General features: G+C 38.0%; 1 protein-coding gene across 3 annotated transcripts in view; it reads right to left on the bottom strand.

Annotated features, from left to right (window-relative positions):
• The window catches only part of kst (spectrin beta chain, non-erythrocytic 5 kst), a 593,342-nt gene that overhangs the window by 272,498 nt on the left and 292,846 nt on the right, over positions 1-27,998 (bottom strand). For all 3 annotated transcript variants that reach the window (XM_090376665.1, XM_090376667.1, XM_090376666.1), the window contains exons 31-33: positions 20,411-20,488; positions 6,450-6,589; positions 4,786-4,909 (exon numbers count right to left, since the gene is read on the bottom strand). In XM_090376665.1, coding sequence (XP_090232791.1) covers positions 4,786-4,909; positions 6,450-6,589; positions 20,411-20,488 — 342 coding nt within the window. The remainder of the gene's footprint in view (positions 1-4,785; positions 4,910-6,449; positions 6,590-20,410; positions 20,489-27,998) is intronic.

Genomic DNA, 27,998 nt, shown 5'->3' with positions numbered 1-27,998 from the left:
TGCATTTCAATAGAAGCAGTGCAAGAATCATTTTCACCTCTTCCAGCAGCTACTGTTAACCTATTAGTCTGTGTATCCCCCTTGCACCCTTTCTATTTAAGTGTATCCCATCCCTGTAGAAGCAGTCTCTCCTGTTAACAAGCACAGGCTAGGCTGAGAAAAATTCTACCCCTTGAGCCTTGCACAATCACTCCAGGGCCGAATTGATCGACAAGGCTCTCAGCATTAGCAGAGACATATGATGCAAGCAAGCAAGCTTATACAGCATCAGCCAAAAAAAAAACACTTCCCATTTCACCCATCCATTCACTCCAAATGTTTGTCTAGTTCTGCATTGAATTTATTAAAGCTGTCCACTTCTAGAACAGATGGAAGTTTGTTCCAGAAATCAGCCACCTGCTGGCTAAAGGCAAATTTCTGCACATCTATTCTACAACTGATTTTATTCTTAATTTGAATTTATGTCCCCTTTGGTGAATAATCTGGGCAAGTCAAAGAATGTCATCAGCATTGAGCTTGTTCAAATCATTCAAGGCCTTATACACCCAATCAGATCACCTCTCAGGTGCCTAGTCACCAGATGCTACAATTTACAGAACTTAAGCCTTTCTTGGTAACAGCAACCCTTTGTTCCACTCACCAATCTAGTTGCCCTTCTCTGTACTCGTTCGAACAGCTCTACATCCTTCCTAAAAAGAGGCTTCCAGAGCTGTATGCAGCACTCAAGTGTGGCCTTGTATAAGAGAATGGTCAGGCCACACTTGAGGCTTCCAGAGCTGTATGCAGTACTCAAGTGTGGCCTGACCATTCTCTTATGTAAGGGGATAATCACCTTCTAGAAAAATTTCTGTATATCACTGACAAGACACCATGAGCTACTCTTACCGCCTGTCTGCACTGCTCAGAAAATTTTCATATCTGATTGTACAATTACCCCAAATTCTTTTTCATTCTCCACTACCGAGTGTAGTACCACACAGTTGGTGTGTTTCTCTGGGGTTACTCCTACCTATGCGCAATACCTTACATTTGTCAATGTTAAACTTCAGTTGCCACCTCTCAGCCCATCTGCTCAAATTTTCTAGATCCTGTTGCAGTAGTGTACTGTCATTAATAACCCTGCCAACCTTCGTATAGTCTGCAAACTTCATCAATATCATTAATAAATACAGAAAATAACAATGGACCCACCACCGAACCATGGAGGACTCCACTAATAGCATCACTGCTCTTCGTGTACTGATGCTATTAGTGGGGGACTCCACTAATAGCATCAGTACACGAAGAGCAATGTCCATTGACACTGCTCTTCGTGGGAGAAGACAGAGTTACCACTCTGTCTTCTCCCACTCAACCATTCCTTTATCCATAGAAGCAATTTACCCTTAATGCCATACTGCTCCAATTTGTACAGTAGTCTTATGTGCAACAGTATCAAAAGCTTTCCTAAAATCTGAGTATATGATATCAAAACTATTTTTTGCATCCAGTTCCTCTGTGACCACATCATAGTATCCAATCAAATATTTATATGAAGTGTTTCAAAATATGTGGTCTGGCCTTTACAAGATCAATTCAGGTCTGAATTGATCCTTTCTGGGGGGGGGGGGGGGGACGAAAAAAAAGGTTCATATAAATTAGGCATATCTGATATATTTTATTAATACAGTGGGGTATGCTAGAACGAATGTAATTGTTTCTAGACCAACATTCATTATAGCTTCTGTTTGTTCTAGCATGCATTGAAATATATGTATTTAGGGGTAATCCGTTCCAGGCACGCAGTCTAGAGCAAAGTTACCATCCAATACAACGATTTAAACAGGAAAAATATAATACAAAATGAAAAATATAAGTGTAAAAATAATATAAAATTAATTTATTTAACTTTTATACACTGTACATAAAATTTGAAAAGCATAAACAATATTCCCCCAGTGAAAATATAAACAAACTTTCCCTAATAAAAAAAAAATAATAAAATAAAAAATCACACAGAGGTGGAAGGAGAGGAGTCATCGTTCCTACTCATCTTGGGTGACTGTCCTGTGGGAGGTTCATCAGTTGGAGGGAGTTTGTCCACCTTTTTGAAGAATGAATCCAGGCTTGACTGCTTTATCCTGGATTTTTGGACCCTCCGAAAGTGGATCATCAAGGTATAATTAAAATGATTAAGGTCCATTTCCACAGCGGCAATATCCAGGTGATAATCTTTTATAAGTTTCGATAGTTTATTCCTGCAAGAGAACACCTCTTTAAGGTCCTCAGCTGGAATACTGTGACTTTTTTCCTTGTCCTCATCCTTCTCGTCCCCAAAAGCTTTCCTCTTCTTCTGTGCCTCTGCCTCTTCATTGTGAATCTCTGCTAGCTCCTCAAATGATAGCTCCTTCCTGTGGTCCTCCACGTCCTCCTCATTGATCTCCAGGCCCATAGAACTGCCCAGACACATAGAACTGCCCAGACACAATTTCCTGCACAACAAGCTCTTCCTCCAACTGTTGAACGCCTTCGAAGTCCCTTGGAGCCACAGCGTCAGGCCACAATGACCTCCAAGCCGAATTCAAGCACCTAACAGAAACATCATTCTAAGCAACCACAATTAGGAAAACAGCATCCTCTATATTGAAGTGACCCTTCCAAAAGTCCTTCAGAGTCACATCACTGGAAGAGGTGGCCTCAAAACATTTCCTGAACAGTGCCTTAGTGTAGTCTTTAAAATTTGCGATCACCTGCTGGTCCATAGGCTGGAGGAGAGGCATTGTATTAGGTGGCAAGAAGTGAACCTTGATAAAACTGAACTCACCTGGTAATTCTTCCATCAAATTAGGAGGGTGGGCTGGAGCACTGTCCATGACCAAAAGAACCTTCAATGGAAGATCCATCTCCGTAAGATAGTCACAGACAGTGGGGCCAAACACCTCAGTCAGAGAAAAGACTCCTGGTCACCCAAGCCTTGTGGTTGAATGCCAGAAAACTCCAAGGCAGTTTTTCCTGATGTTTTAAAAAGCTCTGGGGTTCTCCGAATGGTACACGAGCAGTGGTTTGACCTTGCAGTCACCCGAAGCACTGGCACAAAAGAGCAATGTAAGCCGGTCTTTCATTGGCTTATGGCCAGGCAAGGTGGTCTCCTCCTTCGTGATATATGTTCTGCATGGAATTCTCTTCCAGAAAAGGACAGTTTCATCACAGTTAAACACCTGCTGTGAAAGAAAGCCTCCATCCTTAATTATTTTCTTAAATTTCTCATGATGTTGCTCAGCAGCATCCTTATCTGCACTGGCAGCCTCACCATGCCTCACAACACTGTGTAATCCAGTCCTTTTCCTAAATCCGGTAAACCACCCCTTGGCGCCAAAAAACTCCTTTACAGATCCAGTACTTGTACTAGGAGCCTTAGCACCAAGTTCCCCAAACAATTGTTTGGCCTTTTCACAAATAATCGCCTCACTGACACTGCCATATCACCTGCCATTTCTTTTTCATTAATCCACACTAATAGAAGAGTCTCCATCTTTTCCGTGACATTACAACGTGAACTGCTTAACCTAGAGATCCCCTTCGAGACCTGTGCACTTTTTATTTCTTCCTTGTTTTTTAAAATTGTACTGATTGTTGATTTAGCCATACCATATTCAGCACTTAGATCTCCTACACTTTTTCCATTTTCTTGCTAGGAAATTATTTCTTTCTTAATGTCTATGTTAATTAGCTTTCTCACTCTATTTTTCTGGCTCATGGCTAAAATTATATAGCAGAATAATTTTAAAAAATATTTTCACTGCTAAAAGGCAAATAAGCAGACAACTGAACCTTACAAACGATAACAAAGATGATAACTGATGCTCTAATCAAAGTGGGAAGCACTCTAATCAACACGCCACGCACACACGCATGCTTTGTTGCATCCTGATTTTACTGATAAAAACTGTTCGTTGTAGCATTCGTTCATTGTAGCATCATTTGTTGTAGCATACTTGACCATATATCATAATATATTATGACATATTATGTGTCTGATTCTGAACACACATGGAGATATGGCTGTTTGAATTTTAAAAAATGGCTATGGAGTTTTGAATGATAAAAAAGAACAAAAATAATAATAAACAAATAAAAATAAGCAAGCAATTATTTTACTAGGTATGTGTCTGCTTATTCTTATTCACTATTATTATATTATATATGTTATATAATTATTTTTTATCATTAAAACTCCATTGCTATTTTCTACAATTCAAACATGTATAATTGTGTAACAATTCAGAATTAGGAATCAGATATGTTTATATAAACTTTTTTTTTTCATTGTTTTCTGAATCAATTCTGAAAGTACAGCTAATGTGTTATGCCTTGTATATATCAAGAGCAAAATAACAAGTAATAAAACAAGGAGTTCACATTCTTCCAATTCTAAGAAATTCTAAAATTGGAATAATTCTAGAATTTCTAAGAAAAAAAGTTTTTTCTTAGAAAAAAATTACAGTCCAGCCAGTTTTCAGTTTTGTGAAGATAAATTTGATCAAAGATAAGTAATGGTAAAGCATAGCATAACATAGAATGAGATGGTTGCAGGAACAGGAGGGTCTGTTATTATAAACCCCATTTTGTCACACACTACCAGTGGCACAAGATTTACTCCTATGAAAACAAGATCAAGGCACAAATGCTATAACAGAGGGAACTCCTCATTTGGACCATTCATATTTAAAAATAAACATAAAAATAAAAATTCAAAAAACAGTTCTTTGCATTGCATAAGGATACTTCAAGAGTAATAAAGTGTACCTCATTTGCATCAGCTCGAAACTCTTGATATGTATACGATGCTAAAAGCATGTCTTTTCTGTGTTGTGCTTTTTGTTTAACTTCCTGACGTCTTGCCAAAACTTCATCTCGTCTCAGATCAATTCTAAAAGAAACATAGTCAAGAAAAAATTTTTTAGCACTTATTAGCTATATAAAGTGCATACATTTTAATATTCAAATCTACCATTTATATTTCACTTTTACAGTTGTATATTTTTCCATATTCATGGCATTACCACTTAGTTATCATTAAACCTGTTAGTCACATTAATATGCTATTGGCCATTCATCTAAGTCATTTATTTTGAATCATCAAGCAATTAAGGGTTAATGATAACCCTCTGAAGCTGGGACATCAGTATAAGATTTAAGCTCTTACAAATATTTAAGCTCTTGCAAGATTTAAGCTCTTATAAATCACAAAATAATGCAGTTGATATGTATTGTGCTGCAATAAATCAGTTACAATGAAAAATTCCTCTGAACCTGACCATATGGAGTATAAACAGAAATTCATATCTCTAAAAAGTGAAATATTTTTAGATATGAAGAAAATTTTCCAGTTTATTAGTGATCCTCATCCTTCCCAACTCTCTACTACCAGTATCCCTGCTCCCACCACCACTTACATTTGCCACTGATATTCCCCCTCCCCTACTTCAGGGAAATTACTAGTGCATCAACTGTTCTGTTCGTATTAAATATTGCAAAAATATATTTTAAATTATAAACTATAATATTGTATCTTAAATATGAAATTACAAGCTATATTTTGATGAATAAATCCTGTTACATTAATTTCAGCAAAATACTGAAATTAATCCAAGTTCTGAATTCTGAACATGTATACCATAAATATCTATTTGGATAACAAAATTGTCTATTTAGCTCAAATTTCATATTATTCCATGCTACATTACTTAATTCGAAGTCTATAATGTATGTGGAAATATTGTGACTGTGAAAGTTTACATTTACCTATTAGTGACTTTGTTAATTGAAATGAATTTTTTTCCCTTCATAGAAAAAAAAATACAATACTTCATGTATATTTTCTTTAGAAGATCTGGAAAATAGTTTTCCAAATTTAAAATGAACATCCTTTTGTAATTGTAAATGTCAAAATTGTATTGTCTTAATATTCCTTAGACCAGATGAGCCTTTCAAAAAACACTATTGCCACCAATTTGGTTTCGTGCTCTAGCAGGCTATGGTCTGGTGCCTACATAATGTGTTGGCATAGTTATGTCAGATCAGAAATACTCAAGTAAATTTATAGAAAAGGCTTTAGGCACATTAGTACTATAAAAAAAATACTAGAAACGAGTTCACAAAGTTTCAGTTGTGTGCATAGCAAAGAGGAAGAATACGTTTGCTACAAAATGCATCAGTTTTATAATTGTGAAGGCACCACACACCAAGAGATTCTTTCTATGGCCATGCACTTTTATTATCCGAAGCACAAGCATGAGATAGTGGCAACTCATGGTGATTTGCTTCATAATTGGTCTTCACTACATCACCACCACTTCACTTCACCACCAAAGCTGAAGTAACATTTAATTCACAAATAATAATATATTTGAACATTTTCAACTATAAACAGTCCTTAACTTAATGATAAATATAACAGTAATACTTACTCTTTACTAGCATAGTGTCTTGCAGCAATTAATTTGTCTGCCATTTCACTAAATGTTCGAAGTCTTTCATCCTGAGCTAGCAAAGTATTGATAAAGTTTTCATGCCTTTTTAGTAAAGCTTCCACATCATCAAGAGTTGTCTTTAAAAAAGTAAAAATATTGAAATTAAATTATGATGCAAGTGTCTATAGAAGGTTAACAGATAACTTCTGACAGACATATTACACAACTGCTAAGTTAAAAGTCTCATTTCAAACAAAAAAAAAAAGATTTATATCTAATAATTTAATTGCTTTAAATGTTTATACAAGGCACATTCAAAGAGGATAAATATCTATTATAACTATTTTTTATTATATGACAATACAAAAGAAACAAAATGCATGCACTTTATCAATTTATTGTCCTTACTTTTGCACGCGCGCGCACACACACACACACACACACACACACACACACACACACACACACACACACACACACACACACACACACACACACACACACACACACACCTCAGTGATAAAGCCATACATCTATGTATCTTAATAATTGTTCTGGGATGAGATGACATTTAGTATACAAAAAAATTACCATAATGAACAGCTCTCAAACTTTCTACTCATGAACAAGCCTCTTCTATCTCTGGAAATAATCAAAACTGATATCTGGAAATTGATATGCTAAAAAACAACACCAGGAATAATCTGGAGAGGGAGTTACATCTTAGCTCCTCCCCTAGATTAGCTCCATCTTCAAAAAGCCTCAATAATTTTATTTCTAGGTGTAATTATTAATGAGAAGTTAATGTTTAAGAAACAAAATTATGCATCATAAATTATTTAGAATCTACAGATACTGAAAAGCAATCTTATCTATCTGGATCTTAAAATGATAAAGAAATACATCAAAGCTTTCCTGGTTGATGGGAATAATCAAAACATGTGGGGAATTTGGTCCTTGAGGTTGTCACAGACATTCTCTCAGATATGCCAGACAAGCTATACTTGCTACCTGGGAGTCTAAAACGCTGATGGAACTGATATTCGGGTGACACTCAAGTCAAGTGAACCCAATTTCGGCAAAGTCCGGATGTTCTGTGACAGCCAAATCCTCTGCTTGCATCTTCACGATGGTGGGACTGTTAGTAATCCTGGATATAACTTCCATCCACAAGTACATGGTGGGTGACCACCCAGGTGTGAACCAACGTAAGCAGGGGTCGAGGTGTGGCGCCCACACCACATGAAGGAACGCCGCCCCTCTATGTTACCAGGCAGTACTAGGTGGTAGATGACTCTCATCAACGGTGAAATACCACCACTTTTCTTATTGGAGGCTTGAAGTGGTGCAACCCATGTTTAGTCTCTAGAGCTAAGTTCCAGTCAACCCTTCCCTTTCTATTCCATCATGCAGTATGATTGATGACTTTTGAGGTTATGATGAACATCGTGGCGAGATCCAATATTCCTTACATTTCAAGGGTACAGCTCTAAAACGGTGTTCACAGGTCAGCCGATAGTTAGTACACCGGACCGAACCTACTGGTAACTCTCTAGGAGGCTTCCTGATCAGCTAGTGTATAATCTTGCTACCTCTACTCTGCCAGATAGTGACTGGAGGGAGTCCGAGTAGTGTGTATGCGGGGGAGCATTGTCGAGGCCACGTTATGTCAAGGATCTGGGTATATTCTTCCCACATGTACGCCATATCCAAAAATTTCATTACTTCATACAGCATGTCCCACCTACTTTCTTACTATTGAATACACCATGAATTGTCAAACTAATAGAGCAAGCTTATCTGCGAAAAGATCTAAACCTCCCAAGGACTTCCTAATTCATTTCACAAATATACGTGGTCTCAATTCTAATCTCAACGATGTCCATTTCCACTTGCAGTCTGCCAAACCCCATGTACTTTTTCTGACAGAATCTCAGTTATCGGTTGATTCAACTACTGCTCATCTCAGATGCCCAAATTATTTGCTGTATGATTCCTTTCGCCTCAAAGGTGGTACATGTGCATATGTCCGTTCTGATATTCTCCTCAAAGGTGGTACTTGTGCATATGTCCGTTCTGATATTGCCTGTCAGAGACTTGGCAATTTGGAATCTCCTCTCTTTGATCTTCTCTGGCTTAAAATCTCTCTACCTCATTGTGTCAAATTCATCTGTTGTCTCTACCGTTCTCCCAACTCCACTAATCACTTGGAGCTCTTTGCTTCCTCTCTTTGCAACTTGACTTTCTCCAGTCCAACTTTCCTAACAGTGAGGTAATTTTCCTTGGTGATTTTAATGTTCACAACTCCAGTTGGCTTCCATTTTCTAGTCACACCGACCCAGCAGGTCGAGATGCTGCGGCTTTTGCAATTCCTAACGACCTAGCACAGATTGTTCATTTACCTACAAGAATACAGAACAATCCTAATCATACAGCCAACACGCTTGATCTTTTTCTAACAAACAACCCCTCTAAGTACATAGTCAAAGTGAGAAGTCCTTTCGGCACTTCAGATCACAACTTGGTGATTGTCTCTTCTCCAATGGAACCTTTATCTCATGGCTATTCCCAACCTCGTGTTGTTTGGCATTACAAGAATGCAAAATGGGATGACCTGCAAGACTTATTTTCTTCTTTTCCTTGTTCGGATTACTGTTTCAAAACTTCTGATGTCAACGTTTGCTCAGATCGTGTGAGGGAAATTATTCTTGCAGGAATGGAATCCTTTATCCCACACTCCACTTTAAAATCTCGTCCTTTATCTAAACCTTGGTTTTCCAATAAATGTCATAAGGCTGTTCAACAGAAAAATGTTGCATATCGTAACTGGTTTCTTTCTAATTCTTCAGTTTCATTTTCTGCCTACGCCAAAGCTTGCAACAATTGTAAAGCAGTTATTAATCAGTCCAAACTAGAGTTTTTTTTTTTTTTTTTTTTTTAATGTGAACCCCAAACACGAGAAGTATTAGAACCTATAGTACTTAGTACCGTGCTTGGTTTTGAGGTTAAGAAGACAAAAGAAGATATTTGTTGACATTGGACTTGAACTTCTGTAGATTGTAATTTTCAGGAAATACATATGAAGGAAGGTTGTTCCAGAAAACGGCAGTTGAATGAATAAATGAGGAAGATGAAAAGTTGGTTCTGTGGGTTTGAAGTTGGACAGTAAATGGATGTTGGCTAGTGGCGACACATGTTCGGACTGTTTTGAAAGAGAGAGCAAGAATTATAGAAGCCAATTCAGAAGAACAGTGCCCATGGAAGTATCTGTAGAAGAGGCATGCAGCAGAAACAGTGCGTCTAGGAGAAAGCGAGTGGAGAGACTCTGTTAGAGATGAGTCATTAATTAACCTAACTGCCCTCTTCTGAATGGAATCAAGAAGCCTGAGAGAGGTTTTGGGGGCACCACTCCAGATGTGGGAACAATATTTCATGGCAGGGTGGATTTGCAATTTATACAGAGTGAGCAGCTGTTTAGAAGAAAAGTAACGCCGAGAGCGAAAGAGAAAACCAAGTTTTTTAGATGCAGAGGAAGCAATATTTGTAATGTGCTTGTGCCAAGAGAGATTAGAAGTAGGGTAATCCCCAAAAGATATATATCATTTTGTCTAGAAATCGGAGTGTCACTAAATATAAGCATAGGAGCAGAAGAATCCTTTTTGCGAGATATAAGATGAGACTGAGTTTTAGAAGGGTTGAAATCAACTAAGTTGTCTTTGCCCCACTGGAGAATTACCTGAAGATCGGCATTTAAGGAATTGGTAGCAGATTTTCGAGAAGTTGAAGCTGATTGAGCAGGACAAGGTTTCTCAAAATGGAAAGTTGAATGCAATGTGCTATCATCGGCAAAACTATGGATAGGATTTCCAGTCAATGGAAGAAGGTCATTGATATACAAGAGGAAAAGAGTGGGGGAAAGAACTGAACCTTGGGGGACACCAGCATTAGTGGAGAAGTTAGAAGACAGAGAGCCATCTACCATCACCCTCAGTGAACGATCAGAGAGAAAACTGGATAACCAATTACTAAAAACAGTTGGCAAACCATAAGATGGAAGCTTGTTTAGAAGACCTTTATGCCAAACACGATCAAAAGCCTTTGAGATGTCAAGAGCAACTACTTGTGTTTCACCGAACCTTTCCATTGAATTAGTCCATAAATGGGTAACATAAGCCAGAATATCTCCAGTGGATCGACACTGACGGAATCCATACTGGTGATCGTTGATCAGACGGAAGGTTTCTAGATAGTTTAAGAGTTGGCGGTTAATTAATTTCTCCATTACTTTAGAAAGAGTAGAAGTAATTGCAATGGGACGATAATTGGATGGGAGGGATTTGCCACCCTTTTTAGGAATTGGCTGGATATGAGCAAATTTCCAAGCAGAAGGAAAAACACCTTTGGAATAAGAAAGTGAAAAACGGTGGCAAAGAAGCAAGTTTTCTACTCTTAGCCTGTTCAAACTCTAGTTTAGACTGATTAATAACTGCTTTACAACTGTTGCGAGCTTTGGTGTAGGCAGAAAATGAAACTGAAGAATTAGAAACAAGGCAATTACGATATGCAACATTCTTCTCTTGGACAGCCTTAGCACATTTATTGGAAAACCAAGGTTTAGATAAAGGACGAGATTTTAAAATGGAGTGTGGGATAAGGGATTCCATTCCTGCAAGAATAATTTCACTGACACGATCTGAGTAAACGTTGACATCAGAAGGTTTGAAACAGTAATCCAACCAAGGAAAAGAAGAAAAGAAGTCGCGCAGGTCATCCCATTTTGCATTCTTGTAATGCCAAACAACACGTGGTTGAGAATAGCCATGAGATAAAGGTTCCATTGGAGAAGAGACAATCACCAAGTTGTGATCTGAAGTGCCTAAAGGACCTCTCACTTCGACTGTGTACTTAGAAGGGTTGTTTGTGAGAAAAAGATCAAGCGTATTGGCTGTATGATTAGGATTGTCCGGTATTCTTGTAGGTAAATGAACAATCTCTGCTAGGTCATTAGTATTTGCAAAAGCCTCAGCATCTCGACCTGCTGGGTCGGTGTGACTAGAAAACGGAAGCCAGCTGGAGTTGTGAACATTAAAATCACCAAGGAAAATTACTTCACTGTTAGGAAAGTTGGACTGGAGAACTTCAAGTTGCAAAGAGAGGAAGTCAAAGAGCTCCAAGTGATTAGTGGAGTTGGGAGAATGGTAGAGACAACAGATGAATTTGACACAATGAGGTAGAGAGATTTTAAGCCAGAGAAGATCAAAGAGAGGAGATTCCAAATTGCCAAGTCTCTGACAGGGAATATCATAGCAGACATATGCACAAGTACCACCTTTGAGGCGAAAGGAATCATACAGCAAATAATTTGGGCATCTGAGATGAGCAGTAGATGAATCAAACGATATCTGAGATTCTGTCAGAAAAAGTACATGGGGTTTGGCAGACTGCAAGTGGAAATGGACATCGTTGAGATCAGAATTGAGACCACGTATATTTGTGAAATGAATTAGGAAGTCCTTGGGAGGTTTAGATCTTTTCGCAGATAATCTTGCTCTATTAGTTTGACAATTCATGGTGTATTCAATAGTAAGAAAGTAGGTGGTACATGCTGTATGAAGTAATGAAATTTTTGGATATGGCGTACATGTGGTAAGAATATACCCAGATCCTTGACATAACGTGGCCTCGACAATGCTCCCCTGCATACACACTACTCGGACTCCCTCCAGTCACTATCTGGCTCAGTAGAGGTAGCAAGATTATACACTAGCTGATCAAGAAGCTTCCTAGAGAGTTACCAATAGGTTCAGTCCAATAAGTTTGGACTGAATACCAATAGTTACCAATAAGTTTGGTCCGGTGTACTAACTAGCATCCGGCCTGCGAACACCGTTTTAGAGCTGTACCCTCGAAATGTAAGGAATATTGGATCTCGCCACGACATTCATCATAACCTCAAAAGTCATCAATCATACTGCATGATGGAAGAGATAGGGAAGGGTTGACTGGAACTTAGCTCTAGAGACTAAACATGGGTTCCACCACTTCAAGCCTCCAATAAGCAAAGTGGTGGTATTTCACAGGCTAAGAGTAGAAAACTTGCTTCTTGCCCTAATGGTAGCCGAGCATTCTGGTCTCTTGCCAAAGCTATTGGCCGCAACTTTTGCCCATCTCTGCTCCCACCTCTGTCCAAACCAGATGGTTCTGTTGTCACTTCAGCCAAGGATAAAGTTGACCTGCTAGCATCCCATTTTTCTTCCAGCTCATGTATTAATGATCTTGGTAAAACACCTCTCACCATTCCTAACACGCTCCATTCAATGCCTCCTGTGGTCTTCCGTCAAAAGGATATCAGAAGGATTTTGATGAATCTTGATGCTAAGAAAGCTCCAGGTCCTGATGATATTTCTCCACTTGTTCTCAAAACCTGTGCTCCTGAACTTACTCCTATTCTTTGCCACCTTTTTTCACTTTCTTATTCTAAAGGTGTTTTTCCTTCTGCTTGGAAATTTGCTCATATCCAGCCAGTTCCTAAAAAGGGTGACAAATCCCTCCCATCCAATTATCGTCCCATTGCAATTACTTCTACTCTTTCTAAAGTAATGGAGAAATCAATTAACCGCCAACTCTTAAACTACCTAGAAACCTTCTGTCTGATCAACGATCGCCAGTATGGATTCCGTCAGTGTCGATCCACTGGTGATATTCTGGCTTATGTTTCCCATTTATGGACTAATTCAATGGAAAAGTTCCGTGAAACACAAGTAGTTGCTCTTGACATCTCAAAGGCTTTTGATCGTGTTTGGCATAAAGGTCTTCTAAATAAACTTCCATCTTATGGTTTGCCAACTGTTTTTAGTAATTTGCTATCCAGTTTTCTCTCTGATCGTTCACTGAGGGTGATAGTAGATGGCTCTCTGTCTTCTAACTTCTCCACTAATGCCGGTGTCCCCCAAGGTTCAGTTCTTTCCCCCACTCTTTTCCTCTTGTACATTAATGACCTTCTTCCACTGACTGGCAATCCCATTCATAGTTTTGCCGATGATAGCACACTGCATTCCACTTTCCATTTTGAGAAACCTTGTCCTGCTCAATCAGCTTCAACTTCTCGAAAATCTGCTACCAATTCCTTAAATGCCGATCTTCAGGTAATTCTCCGGTGGGGCAAAGACAACTTAGTTGATTTCAACCCTTCTAAAACTCAGTCTTGTCTTATATCTCGCAAAAAGAATTCTTCTGCTCCTATGCTTATATTTAGGGACACTCCGATTTCTAGCCAAAATGATACATCTCTTTAGGGGATTACCCTGACTTCTAATCTCTCTTGGCACAAGCACATTACAAATATTGCTTCTTCTGCATCTAAAAAACTTGGTTTTCTCTTTTGCTCTCGGTGTTACTTTTCTTCCAAACAGCTGCTCACTCTGTATAAATCGCAAATCCGCCTTGCCATGAAATATTGTTCCCACATCTGGAGTGGTGCCCCCAAAAACCTCTCTCAGGCTTCTTGATTCCATTCAGAAGAGGGCAGTTAGGTTAATTAATGATTCATCTCTAACAGAGTCTCTCCACTCGCTGTCTCATAGACATACTGTTTCTGCTGCATGCCTCTTCTATAGATACTTCCATGGGCATTGTTCTTCTGAATTGGCTTCTATAATTCCCGCTCTCCCTTTCAAAACATTCCAAACACGTGCTGCCACCAGCCAACATCCATTTACTGTCCAACTTCAAACCCACAGAACCAACTTTTCATCTTCCTCATTTATTCATTCAACTGCCGTTTTCTGGAACAACCTTCCTTCATACGTATTTCCTGAAAATTACAATCTACAGAAGTTCAAGTCCAATGTCAACAAATATCTTCTTTCGTCTTTGCAACCTCCAACCCAAGCATGGTACTAAGTACTATAGGTTCTAATACCTCTCGTGTTTGGGGTTCACATTAAAAAAAAAAAAAAAAAAAAAAAGGAATAACTCAAAATTTGGATGATCAAAGCATTCCTGGGTGATGAAATCCTCTGGCAAACATCATGGTGTTCAAGGAGTCAAATAAATAAACACACAACTTGAAACATGCATTGACAGATGCCATGTTGAGTTGAGTCTGCTGACGAGGCTACTAGTGACGGTCGTGTTCCAAGCCGCTAAGTGGATTTTTCCTATTTATTGATTTGAAATTATTGTTTTCCTAAAACTTTTGATTTAAATTTAGTAGTATAACATTATTTTGTGATTTTTTCATTAATTTGGTGTATTTATTCTTTACTCGGCCTTGTAAAAGTATCGGTAAGGGTTTCCACGTGTTCGTAACTATCGCTACCGTTAGTAACTTTCCCGCCATTGTGATACCGTACTAGATATACCGTAGGTTTTATACCGTACTAGATAGCGTTAGTTGAACTTCGTTAGCAGTTAAATTGTACGTTTAAATAAATACATATAACGACTTAGATTACAAACGTAATATAATTAATAACATAACATAATTAATTAATAAATTAATAGAATCATGACTCAGACCAGAGCAGCAAAGCAAAAGGCTCAAGCTAATGGACGTGCTGTGGCTCAGAGCAGAACTGAGGGGGGCAGTTGTCCTCTGACTCACAGCCTTATAAAATGCACTGTTTGCTTGATGTTTGCAGAGCAATCGGGTACGGGACATGATACTGCCAAGTGGGATGTCTTTGTGTGTGCGCGATGCAAGGAGTGTATCAATATCAGGCAACAACTCGGCGTTCTTACGGGCCTATATGAGAGCTTGAAGGACAGGGTGGATGCCCTCGAAAAAACTAAATTGAGGGGCCCATCAAGCTCTCAGCTGCCCACATCAACGCCAGAGCTTGCACTTGGGCATCGTGTGACACAGAGACAACCCCCAAGGCAGAATGCGCTGGTCCCGAAGGAACTAGTAGTTGTTGGTGACTCTATTGTCAGGGAAACGGGGAATATGCTTTGTAAAAAAGATAGGTGGAACAGGACCAGGGTATGTCTGCCAGGGGCAAAGGTTGATGATGTTGTAGAGCGAATATCATCTTTTAAGGGCACAAAAGGTGATATAGTTGTACACGTTGGTACTAATAATATTAAGAGTAGGAGACCGGCAGAATTACTTAACAAGTACAGGTCACTGTTGAACAAAAGCCGAGAATTAGGGTTGAATTTGAAAGTGTCTGCAATTCTGCCCAGACACGATAGGAGGGAGTATATGATGAGAGCCTTGTCGATCAATTCGGCCCTGGAAAGATTGTGCAAGGCTCAAGGGGTAGAATTTTTTTCAGCCTGGACTGTACTTGTTAACAGGAGAGATTGCTTCTACAGGGATGGGATACACTTAAATAGAAAGGGTGCAAGAATATTTGCTGATGCTATCGAGGCAGTGTTAGGTGGGTCGGAAAACTGCTAGCTTGGGGGGAGACAAAGACCAATAGATTGACAGTAGCCACTGGCAGAGGTGAAAGAGATTCTTGCACTGCTTCTATTAGAATGAGCAGAAGCCTGAAAAACAAGATGCATGGTATTTCAGAGACTGCTGGGAGCCATTGCGGTACAAGTAAACACATGGGTTGTGTTAGGGTAGCTAAGAATAGAAACAGGTGCAGGTATACTTGCGTGTACACCAATGCTAGGAGTTTAGTAAATAAATTTGATGAATTTGAGGTATTGCTCAAAACATCGAAGGCAGATATTGTTGGGATATCAGAGACGTGGTGTCACACAGATATAAGGGATGCGGAACTGCAATTTGGGGAGTACAACGTCTACAGAAAGGATAGACAGGATAGGAAGGGGATAGGTGTTATGCTATTAGTTAAGAAACACATAAAAACCAAGGAAGTGAAGCCAGTCGACATCGCTGGACAGTGCAGTGTGGAGTCAGTTTGGTGTGACATAAACATTGGGAGATCAAAATTGAGAGTAGAAGTGTGCTATAGGCCTAATGACTCTGATGAGTATAATAAGGAACTGTACAGGGAAATAGAGTGGGCCAGTAAATCAGGGTGTCTTATAATGGGAGATTTTAATTTCGCAGATATTGACTGGAATTTGGGGGCTGGTTACTCACACACTAGCAGGGCTTTTGTGGATTTATTGGATGATTGTTTTCTACATCAGCATATTCGGGAGGCAACTAGAGGGAGTAATACTCTTGATTTGATTATCAGCAGTGACTCTTCATGCATTAAGAATCTGCAGATAAATGAACCACTAGGTGGCAGTGATCACAGTGTGCTGAAGTGGGATTTACTCAAAGAGGTAACTACCATTAGGGGTAAAGGGAAGGGTTATTGCTTCCGTAAAGGCGACTACGATGGACTGAGACAGTATTTAAATTCTATACAGTGGGACCAACTGATGATGTTACCAACAGCAAATTCAAAATGGGAAGCATTCAAAGAACTTATCTTAGAAGCTACTAGGCTTTACATACCAACTAAGAAATATTGTTCAAGGTTTAGGCCAAAATGGATGTCAGATGAACTAATGAGGCATATGGCAGAGAAGAAAAATGCATTGGATACATACAAATTAACACATGACACAGAAGCCTATGATAGATACAAGTTGATATGCAACCAAGTTACAAAGGAGGTTAGGCGGGCGAAGGCAGATTACGAGAAATCCTTGGCAAGGGATGCAAAGAAAAACAGCAAAGAGTTCTTTACTTATGTAAACTCTAGAAGGAAGGGGATGAATCAGATTGGTCCACTTGATATTGATGGGTCAAGTGTTGATGATCCTGCTCAGGTAGCTAACAAACTAAATGAATATTTTGCATCGACATTCACACATGAGGAGTTATTCAGCGAGGGGAATGCCAGAGGTGTATTCAACTCTAGCAGTAAGCTACAGAATCTTGAAATAACTGGGAGTAAAGTGGAGGAGAAACTGTTGAAGATAAACACAAGAAAGGCACCTGGGGTGGATGGGATCTATCCAGTTATATTAAAGGAGGCAGCAAAGGAAGTAAGCAAACCCTTAGCCATAATTATGAGAGCTTCCTTGGTCTCAGGGGAGGTATCCATAGACTGGAAATGTGCAAATGTGACCCCAATTCACAAAGGAGGATCAAAGGCTGACACAAGTAATTATAGACCTGTGAGCTTAACTTCTGTTCCAGGAAAATTAATGGAGGCACTGGTTAAAGAAGCACTGCAGGATCATTTAGACAAGACTTCAGTTATAGCTCAGACACAGCATGGTTTTGTTAAGGGGAAGTCTTGCCTGACCAACTTGATTGGATACTATGATGCAGTCACAAAAGAACTGGATGCAGGGAATAACTTTGATATTATATACTTGGATCTTAGAAAGGCTTTTGATACTGTTGCACATGGAAGACTGCTACACAAATTGGAGCAGTGTGACATTGGAGGCAAATTGCTGCTATGGATAAAGGGGTGGTTGAGGGGGAGAAGACAGAGAGTGGTAATCAATGAACACTGCTCATCGTGGACTGATGTTATTAGTGGAGTCCCTCAGGGCTCAGTGTTGGGTCCATTATTGTTTTCTGTATTTATAAATGATATTGATGATGGTATATCGGGCTTAATGTCCAATTTTGCAGACGATACAAAGGTTGGCAGGGTTGTCAAGGACACTACTGACACTTTGCTGCTGCAACAGGATCTGGAAAGGTTGAGCAGATGGGCTGAGAGGTGGCAAATGAAGTTTAACATTGACAAATGTAAAGTACTACACATGGGAAACAGCAACCCCAGAGCAACGTATCAACTCTGTGGTACAACGCTGACAGTGGTAGAGAATGAAAGGGACTTGGGGGTGGTTGTGCAGGCAGATATGAAGTTCTCTGAGCAGTGCAGACGGGCTGCAAGAGTAGCTCATGGAGTATTGTCAATGATATACAGGAATTTTTCCAGCAGGGATAAGGAGGTGATTATTCCATTGTATAAGGCGATGGTCAGGCCACACCTAGAGTACTGTATACAGGTCTGGAGGCCTCATTTCAAGAAGGATGTAGAGCTGCTGGAACGAGTACAGAGAAGGGCAACAAGATTAGTGAATGGAACAAAGGGGTGCTCTTACGAAGAAAGGCTTAAGTTTTGCAAATTACAGTGTCTGGAGGCTAGGCACCAGCGAGGTGATCTGATAGAGGTGTATAAAGCCTTGAATGGTTTAAGCATGCTCAATGCTGATGGGATTCTTCCTCTAGCTCAGAAAAATCACCTGAGAGGGCATAAATTCAAATTGAGGAAAGACAGATGTAGGATAGACGTGCGGAAATTTGCCTTTAGCCAGCGGGTGGTTGGTTGGTGGAACAGACTTCCATCCCTTGTGGTGGAGGTTGATAGCCTAAATAAGTTTAAGGCTCAGCTGGACAGGTATTTTGAACGAACAGAGGGGTGAAGTGGAAGTGGTTTTTTTTTTTTTTTTTTTTTTTTGGCTGATGCTGCATAAGCTTGCTTTCTTGCATCAAATGCCTCTACTAATGCTAATGTTATAACAGAATTGGCTTTATTGTTATCTGGTGCTTTATTGTTATCTGCCTGCTTTATTGTTATCTGGCTGATAAAAATTTAATGCTGATTCCTGGTAGCTAACATATCACAACTACTGTAATGTGTTTCTCAGGCCACTTTCCAGTGTGAATGTTTGCATCGATTCATTATGCATACAGCTTATATGTTAGTCACTTATATACTTCTTGTAACTTTACATGGTTTTACAGATTATGCTTCACCATTCTCTGAAATTTCTGGCATGTAATTCTAGAATTACAGGCATTTTATTATCCATTAATGGATATAAAATGCTACTAGGCATTTTATATCCATTAAGATAAACTGTTCAAAGTGTAGACCTAAATGGATGTCATTTGAACTGATGAGACTCATGACAGAAAAGAAAAATACATGGATACATATAAATTATCAGGTGATGCAGATGCCAACAGAAAATATAAACTAGTCTGCAATCAAGTCACAGAGGAAGTTAGGCAAGCTAAGGCAAATTATAAGAAGTCTGGGAAAGAAAAGCAGCAAAGACTTCTTTACTTATGTAAACACTAGAAGGAAGAGGAGGAACCACATTGGTCCACTAGGTATGAATGATTTAGTTGTTGATGCTGCTGCTCAGGTCGCTGAAAAATTAAATATGTATTTTGCATCTATATTCACATATGAGGAATTTTTTTAGGAATAGGGATACCAGAACTGTGTAAAATTCTAACAGGGAACTGAATGAACTTGTGGGATTTTGTCAATAATATACAGGAGTTTGCCAAGACTGTCTCATTGTACAAGGCAGTATTCAAGCAAAATCTTGAGTCTGGTGGCCTCATTTTACGAAGGATGTGGATATCTTGGAACTGATACAGAGAAAAGCAATAAGATTAGTAGGAGGAACAAAAGGGTGTTCTTACCAGAAAATGTTTCAGTTTTGCAAAGTGAAGCATGTGGATACTAGACGCCTATCAGGAGATCTAATTGAGGTGTTTAAGGATTTGAGCTGAATGCTGATGGAATCCTTCCTCTTCAGAATACAAACAAGGGAGCTAAATTCAAATTAAGGAAGGATAGTTGCAGTGCAGATGTGTAGAAATTTGCCTTCCGCTAGTGGGTGGTTGAACGAATGTCCATTTGGTGTTGCAGAGGTGGGCAGTTTGAATAAATTCAAGGAAGAACTAGATAAACTGTTAGAGGTGATATGAGAAGTGTTGGCTCGCTCGCTCGCTCTCTCTCTCTTTTTTTTTTTTTTTTTTGCTAATGCTGTATAAGCTTGCTTGCTTTCTTGCATCATTTGCCATTACTAACACTGGTGTGTAAAACTTTTTCAAATTATTGTTCAATAACTATTATTATATGAAAACACCATTCAAACAAGATCTATTTAAAATAATATAGACAAAGCCTTATATAAAATTCAATTTATTTTGATAAACACCTTATTATTTGAATATTACACAAACGGGCAGCAAACTCACATTCCAAAATACTTACTCCAAGGTCTTCAAATTCTAAGAATGCATCATGGCTGTTAGTGATGCTATCGATCTGGTCTGCTTCTCTGTTGAACACCTGCATTAAAAATGTCATATTTTCAAATTAAAAAAAAAAAAAAAAAAAACACATAATGATATTTAATAGTAAGCTATTAAAATATATATAATTGTGTTTAATTTTTATAAGATATCAGTGAATTCCATAAACTCTGATGCTGTGATTACCAATAAACGTAGGCTACAACAGAAACTGAACTATTATTATGAATTAGAGAACAAATCCTTAAAACATGGCAGTGTAATTTTATATTTAAAAGTAAACAATGTACATTTAAAAATATACATACAATATTTTGATACAGATTAACAAGATTAAGATTTTCATTTCCTGTATGTGTGAACAGCAACACAATAATGTGTAAATATTATTTGTTATTTGAATATTCAATCTTCATCATCATTTGTCTCTGTTATGCCCATAGATTTACAGGTCACTGTGTCAGTACAACTCTGTTCTTCTGGACTATTAACCTTCCAGTCACTAATTTTTCATTACTATATTCTTACTCAGCTCTCAGATTCATAAGTTAAAAAATGATGTTATAAACGTCATTTTTAAGCCTAAAACACTTTTTATTTTAGCTAATTTCTTTTTTACTCTGAATGAATGTCTAACTGACTTTCTACATTTTCTACTTTCCTTACTTTATTGTTTATTTCCATGCTTAATTTTCCACCTTCAACTTCATCATTTACATGAGGTATTTCTTTGTACTGAAGTCAAAATTTGTCAGCTTAAATCTGATGAATCTGAGTTTCCTGTACTGGTGGGAATGGTTATATAGATGTCTGAATATTTTGATTTTAGACATAAAAAGACAAGAACTCTGATGATAAACATTCAGTTTGTTTCAGTAAATTATTCATTCGCTGCCAGTGATGCTCATTAACAGAACCCTTTCAGGACCATCAAATATAATGTCAGACATAATAACAAAAAATAACATGAGGCATCGAAATGATGCAAAATGATTGACGGATGAGTTTATCAGGCAAAAAAATCGCCAGGGAAAAGAAAGCAATCATAATCAGTTATACCATGTGTGTATGCTAGTACCACACACATATATATAATAATATACAGGATAAGTCAAAAGCAGAGTTGCATATTTAGTACCTTTTACCTTTTTATTATCATGTTTACATTAAAAAAAAATGTATTAGCACAGACCCAGAGTTGAGTAGAAGTAACAGCTGCAACCTTTTGAATTCAGCTTCCGAAAGTAACATCAAGCTGACAATTAAAATTGTCAAACTGGCTAATAATGCTACACTTTGTAAAACTTATAAACTGAACAGAAAGTGTTTGATTTCTCATGAAGAAAATACAGGATAAAATCCATTAAGGAGATGGATAAACATCAGGTTGCAAAAGAAAGTAACAAAACAGAGGTTGTATCTGAGAGAATCCTCACAATCAAAGTTCATTCTGCTGCTTTAAATTAAATTTCTGGTACATCATTTGAAATGCTCTTGGAGCGTGTTCCAAATCTCGTGATGAATGAACATCAGGTTGCAGGGTAGGTGGAAGGAGATGGACAAACAGTGTAGCAAAAGAAGGTAACACAGTGTTTGAGAGGCTGTACCTGGGAGAATCATCACAATCAAAGTTCATTCTGCTGCTTTAAATTAAATTTCTGGTACATCATCGGAAATGCTCTTGGAGAATGTTCCAAATCTGGAGCAAAGCAGTGCTATCATGAATGACATCAACTGCTACATTGTTGTTTTCTATTTATTAATGATAAAGATATATCAGGCTTAATGTCTAAGTTTGCAGATGATACGAAGGTTGGCAGGGTTGTCTAGATCTTTTACAGTACGCTACTGCAACAAGATCTAGAACAGTTGAGCAGACAGGCTGAGAGGTGGCAACTGAAGTTTAACATTGACAAATGTAAAGTACTGCATATGGGTAGCAGTAACCCCAGAGTAATGTATCAACTGTGTGGTACTACAATCAGGGTGGTAGAGAATAAAAAGGACCTGGGGGTAATTGTGCAGACAGATATGAAGTTTTCTGAGTAGTGCAGACAGTCTGCAAGAGTAGCTCATGGTGTCTTGTCAATGATATACAGGAATTTTTCTAGCAGGGATAAGGAGGTGATTATCCCCCTTGTATAAGGCAATGGTCAGGCCACGCCTTGAGTATAGCATAGTATAGTATAGATGTATACAGGTCTGGAGGCAGAGCTGAGGCAGAAAGGATAGATGGATACAGGTCTGGAGGCAGAGCTGCTGGAACAAGTACAGAGAAGGGAACAAGATTAGCTCTTACAAAGAAAGACTTAAGTTTTGCAAATTACAGTGTCTGGAGACTAGATACCTGCAAGGTGATCTGATTGAGGTTTATAAGGCCTTGAATGGCTTGAGCAAACTCAATGCTGATGAGATTCTTCCTCTTGCCCAGGTTAATCACCTGAGGGGACATAAATTCAAATTGAGGAAAAACAGTTGCAGAATAGATTTGCAGAAATTTGCCTTTAGCCAGTGGGTGTTTGATTTCTGGAACAAACTTCCATCTGTTGTTGAAGTGGACAGCTTAAATAAATTCAAGACAAAACTAGACAAATATTTGGAGCGAGCGAATGGATGGGTGAAATGGGAACGGGTTTTTTTTTTTTTGGCTGATGCTGTATAAACTTGCTTTCTTGAATCATATGCCTCTACTAATGCTAATGTCACTATAAAAAAAAAAAAAAAAAAAAAAGAAAGTTACTCATCATCAAGAGAGAGGAGGAAGAGCCTCAAACTGGATAATTTTCATCAGTAAATCCTGTCAGTTCATTCATAACTTAATCAAAATCTGTTCCCCCCCCCCTCCATATGGAGCTGTAGTGTTCAGTGGGCAATGCAATGTTACGGCTCTATAGAAGATCATGCTATTGAATGTAAATACATTTTATTCATGTAATTTAATTTTAATACTGCACAGAAAAAAATATATTTTATATATAAATAACTGTTACTCTTTGTTTACAACATTAATTATGAATTGTACTTTAGGAAGTGCTTACATTACAAAGGCTAAAAAAAGCATCCTCACAGTGGGTTAATGTTACAAGTCAACACAGAAATGAAGCTCCAGAAAGATATCTACTTTGTATATCAAGATATTCTTATATATTGAATGGCCATTTTATTTGGTAGATGTACCTAATAGCAACTAGGTTCCCCTTTAGTTCTCAAAACAGCCTAGATTTGCCACAGCAGTGACCTGCCAAGATGTCAAAAGCATGTTACAGGCATGCTGGTTCATACTGACTCAATTGCTTCCCACAGTTGTTGCAAATTGGATGGTTGCAGGTCTCTGCTCTGAAGAGTTTGTTCCCCTCATCCCAGAGGTGCTCACTTGGGTTGAGATGTGGTGTCTGGGAGGATGCTGCAGTAGAGTGAATTCATCCATGTTCTTGGAACCAGATCTATACAATTCTACTTGTGAGACATGGCACATTATCCCATTGGAAGAACCCATTAACAGATGGATGCTCTGCAGCCATGAAGGAATGTACTGGGATGTAAACAATTTCCAGATAACCTGTGCCATCCAAATGTTTCTCCACTTGTATCAAGAGCCCAATGTGCACTACAAAACTACCACCACACCATTATACCACTTCCACTAGCATTATTAATGCCTGGATCAGTTCGTGGACTCCTGCTATTTTCACTATATGCTGGTCCGCCCATCAGTATGAAACTGCAAGACCACAATTTGTCACTATCATACAAGTTAGGTGCAATACCCTATCTGTGACGAAGTATAACGAGTTATGCATTCTGAAATGCCTCTTTGGCTGACACTGTTGTACTGGGTTGTTATTTGGCACTACATCCTTTCTGTTATGCTGCACAAGCCTTGTCAGCTTCAGTTGGCCTCTCACTTCAACCAACTGTTTCCAACCATAAGATCACCATTGGCTGAGTGTTATTTGGTTATTGGACCAATTTTGATACACCCATGACATGGTTGTAAGTGAAAACCACAGCAGGGTTGCAGTTTTCAAGATATTCATACCAGCACTTCTGCCACAGACTGTCATGCCACATTTCGAAGCCACTTAAATATTTTGTCTTAACCATTCTCACACAAAATGCACATACACAGCATCCCTACATATCTCCCCACCTGTTTTATATCGTATGGTTCAAACATGGGATACTGTTACTGAAGGAGCACTCCATTTCATAGAAAGGATAGATGTATCTAATAAAGTGGCTACTCAGTGTATAATGATGTCCACCATAACCAAAGATGAGAAAATCAGAAAAAATAATCATTATAATGGATTTTCATTATATTCAAATTACAAGTTAAAAAGTGCAATGCATAAATATGACAGGTAGTATTTGCAATTCAGAAACTGCATTAAAACATTCCCACTTCAGTCAACTACTCTAATCATATAAAATTGGTTTTCGTAACTCTAAAGAAAAACATAATGAAACATGCCATTTTGAAAAAACAGTTAAAATTAAATAAATTAAATGACGTGTCTCAATAAGTGTTATTCCTATGCATTATTTACAAACAAGCGATAAAGATAAATACACAAATATGCGATCACAATATATAAAATGATTTATTCTGCAAGAAACTTTATATAACCAAGCATTGAAGAACCTATTCTAGTTCCCTTGATCATATGAACAATAACAAACAAAATAAAACTCAACATAACATAACATCACTGGATGGCTACTGCAATCACCTCCAGAACCCATATACAGCGAAATACTGTAAACTTGGCACATTTTCCTTCATTGTCAAATCATTTGTTTTCCATTTCTTTCATATTAAAAATGAAGTTATTAAATGTGTTTGAAGTTGAAAATGATGAGGTGTGGCAATAAAGTTCCCTGACTGACACTGTTCTGGTCATGTTCAATGTGTTTGAAAATAAACAGAAGTGGTATGTTGTAGTTCGAATTTCCTCCAACAGATGGTGGTACAAAGACTGTCCAGTAGCTGACAGGTTGCAAGTAACAATCTGTTTCATCAGTATCGTTGATGTTCTGTATCACAATTTTACCATGGAGCAACAAACGAATAACAAATTTTACTTTAAACTGGGAAAACCTGCAACAGAAAGAAACATATGAAATGTTAAAAACTGTTTACAGTGAGTCGACCAATGTGTCTGAATGGTATAAGCAGTACAAAGAAAGACATGAAGATGTTCATGTCTTTCTTTGAAGTGGGTATTTACTGGCCTCACAAAATGAGGTCAAAAGTTCAGAAAATTCTGGCAAAAAATCATTTGACCCTCAGAATGATGGCCGATGCATTGGATATGAATAAGGAGACAATTTTAGCCAGTGAGTTATAGATTACTGGAATAAGTTACCAACATTGGTGGCAGAGGCTGACAGTTTGGGGCAAGTCAAACGTCAGCTGAAGAGTTACCTACAGGAGGAGGGAAATTCATAGATTGTCTATTTCCTTTTCTTTTTATTATTTATTTTATTTAATTTTATTATTATTATTATTTTACTTTATTTTTTTCTTTTTTTTTTTTTTTTTTGCTAGTGCAGCATAAGCCTTAGGTTTCCTGGCACCATATGGCCATTATTAATACTAATTCATCAAATTCTGCATGAAGATTTAGGGGAAAGGAAGGTCTGTGCAAAATCTATGCCTCACAGCCTCAAGGATAAGCAGAAACAACAAAGAGTGTCATCATACAAAGACTTCATCTAGACTTGTCAAGAAAATTCTAATTTCTTTAACTGTATTGTCACTGGAGATGGCTTTCATGTTTCAGTATGACTCAGAGAGGAAGTTACAGAGCATGCAGTGGACTTCAAAATCATCATCAAGGATCATGATGATCACATTTTTTGACAAACAGATGTGATTGTTTTGTTTTTGTTTGTTATTTGGTTTTTAGGAGCATTAGCAACTAAGGCCATATTGCTCCGGGATATGCGGTGGTCATTTCCCTGACCTTTCCGCATCCTCCGTATTTGGAGGTGACGGGCTCGAACCCCGGTCTAATCAAGAAGCGTGTGCTACGCACTGCTGCTCCTTCCCACCTGGATACGGAGGCGCCAACAGATGTGATTCACAAGGAATTTGTGCCCGAAGAGGAGAGAGAGTCAATGTAGTGTGCTATTTACCAGTGCTTCAAAGACAAGTGAGGCTGCAATTTTGAGAGGAAAGGCAGCTAGTTCTTATTGCTTGATAGTGCCTCTGCTCATTCTGCAATGCTTTGAAAGCATTTCTAATGAAACATGGCACTCTAGATCAACTATCCCCTACACTACCGATCTAGCACCAGCAGACTTCCTCCTCTTTCCCAAGTTGAAAATTTCCCTCAAAGAAAAGAGATTTCTGGATGGTGAGGATATAAAAAAACATAGCTACTTAACTGAACATCATCTCTTTGGATGCCTTTGCTGACTCTTTTCAGAAACTAGGTGCATTCAATCAGGTGGTGATTACTTTAAATAAAAATAAAACCATTTTTTAACTCCTTCACTTTGATTTTTTTTTATTGCACCATCCTGGAACATTATTGCCACACCTCATATTGTAATTATACCTTGCTTTTCTTGGTCTTTCATCATTAAGACTGTGAACTGTTGACATTTTTACTTAATCATGCTTTTGAGCAAGCCATCAACTTTGTGGGTTATTTGATCTTTCCCATTTCATTTATTATTCTGCATGTGATTGAGAAATTGTAATAGATTATATAAGTCATACATGCCTCTATAAAGCTTCTTGCAGAGTAAATAATTCCATTTATCCTGATATAGAGGAAAGGTGTCAGTTGTGGAATATGCTTCTGATATCATGAACCAGAAAGCCCTTCTTGACAGATGATAGCCCTTCTTCAGATGAAGAATCAATAAGCATAAGTGATCTTGTGATTTCACAAGATCGAAAATACTAGAAGTGGATTTGGTGTTTACACTGGCACCATACAGAATGTTCAGGAACAGAAAATGACATGTTGATGAATTTTGAAAATGAGAGATTACGAATAGTAACACTAGGCATCTTAAATTTAAATGTAATGAGAAAAAATATATACACAGCAGTATTCCATATTAGGTATCATATTTTTCAATGGGTAAAAAAGTGTATGTTTCAAGTAAATATTTTTTATGACAAAAATTTAGAGTATAATTTTGATTCCAAGCATATTGTTTAGAATGCACATATACTGTAGCGTGAATTAGTATTTTTAGAAATAAATAATGTCACAAAAAGTCCAAATAAAAATGGTATTTCATAACTATCATCTTTCCTCTATATGTACAATTCTCTATCTGTTGAAAGAAAAATTACATCATTTCTGGGATATATGTAAATTGATATTTAGACATATATCATTCATTATAACATATAGTTTCTGTATAATTAGTGTTATTAAACCGGCAGTGCATTAACAGCCTATAATGTATGCTCACTGTGCATGCCACAGTGAGCATACATTATAACAAACTGTCACTGTGTATTTTTTGTTTGTTGTTTCGTTCTTGTCTTAAATCAATGAATTAAAAAAAAATCAATTTTC

This window comes from Mastigoproctus giganteus, chromosome 6, assembly GCF_048544385.1.
Source record: "Mastigoproctus giganteus isolate SK-2022 chromosome 6, ASM4854438v1, whole genome shotgun sequence".
Lineage (NCBI taxonomy): Eukaryota > Metazoa > Arthropoda > Arachnida > Uropygi > Thelyphonidae > Mastigoproctus > Mastigoproctus giganteus.
Note: the sequence above shows the minus strand (reverse complement) of the source record. Positions and strands in the feature narration are given on the sequence as shown.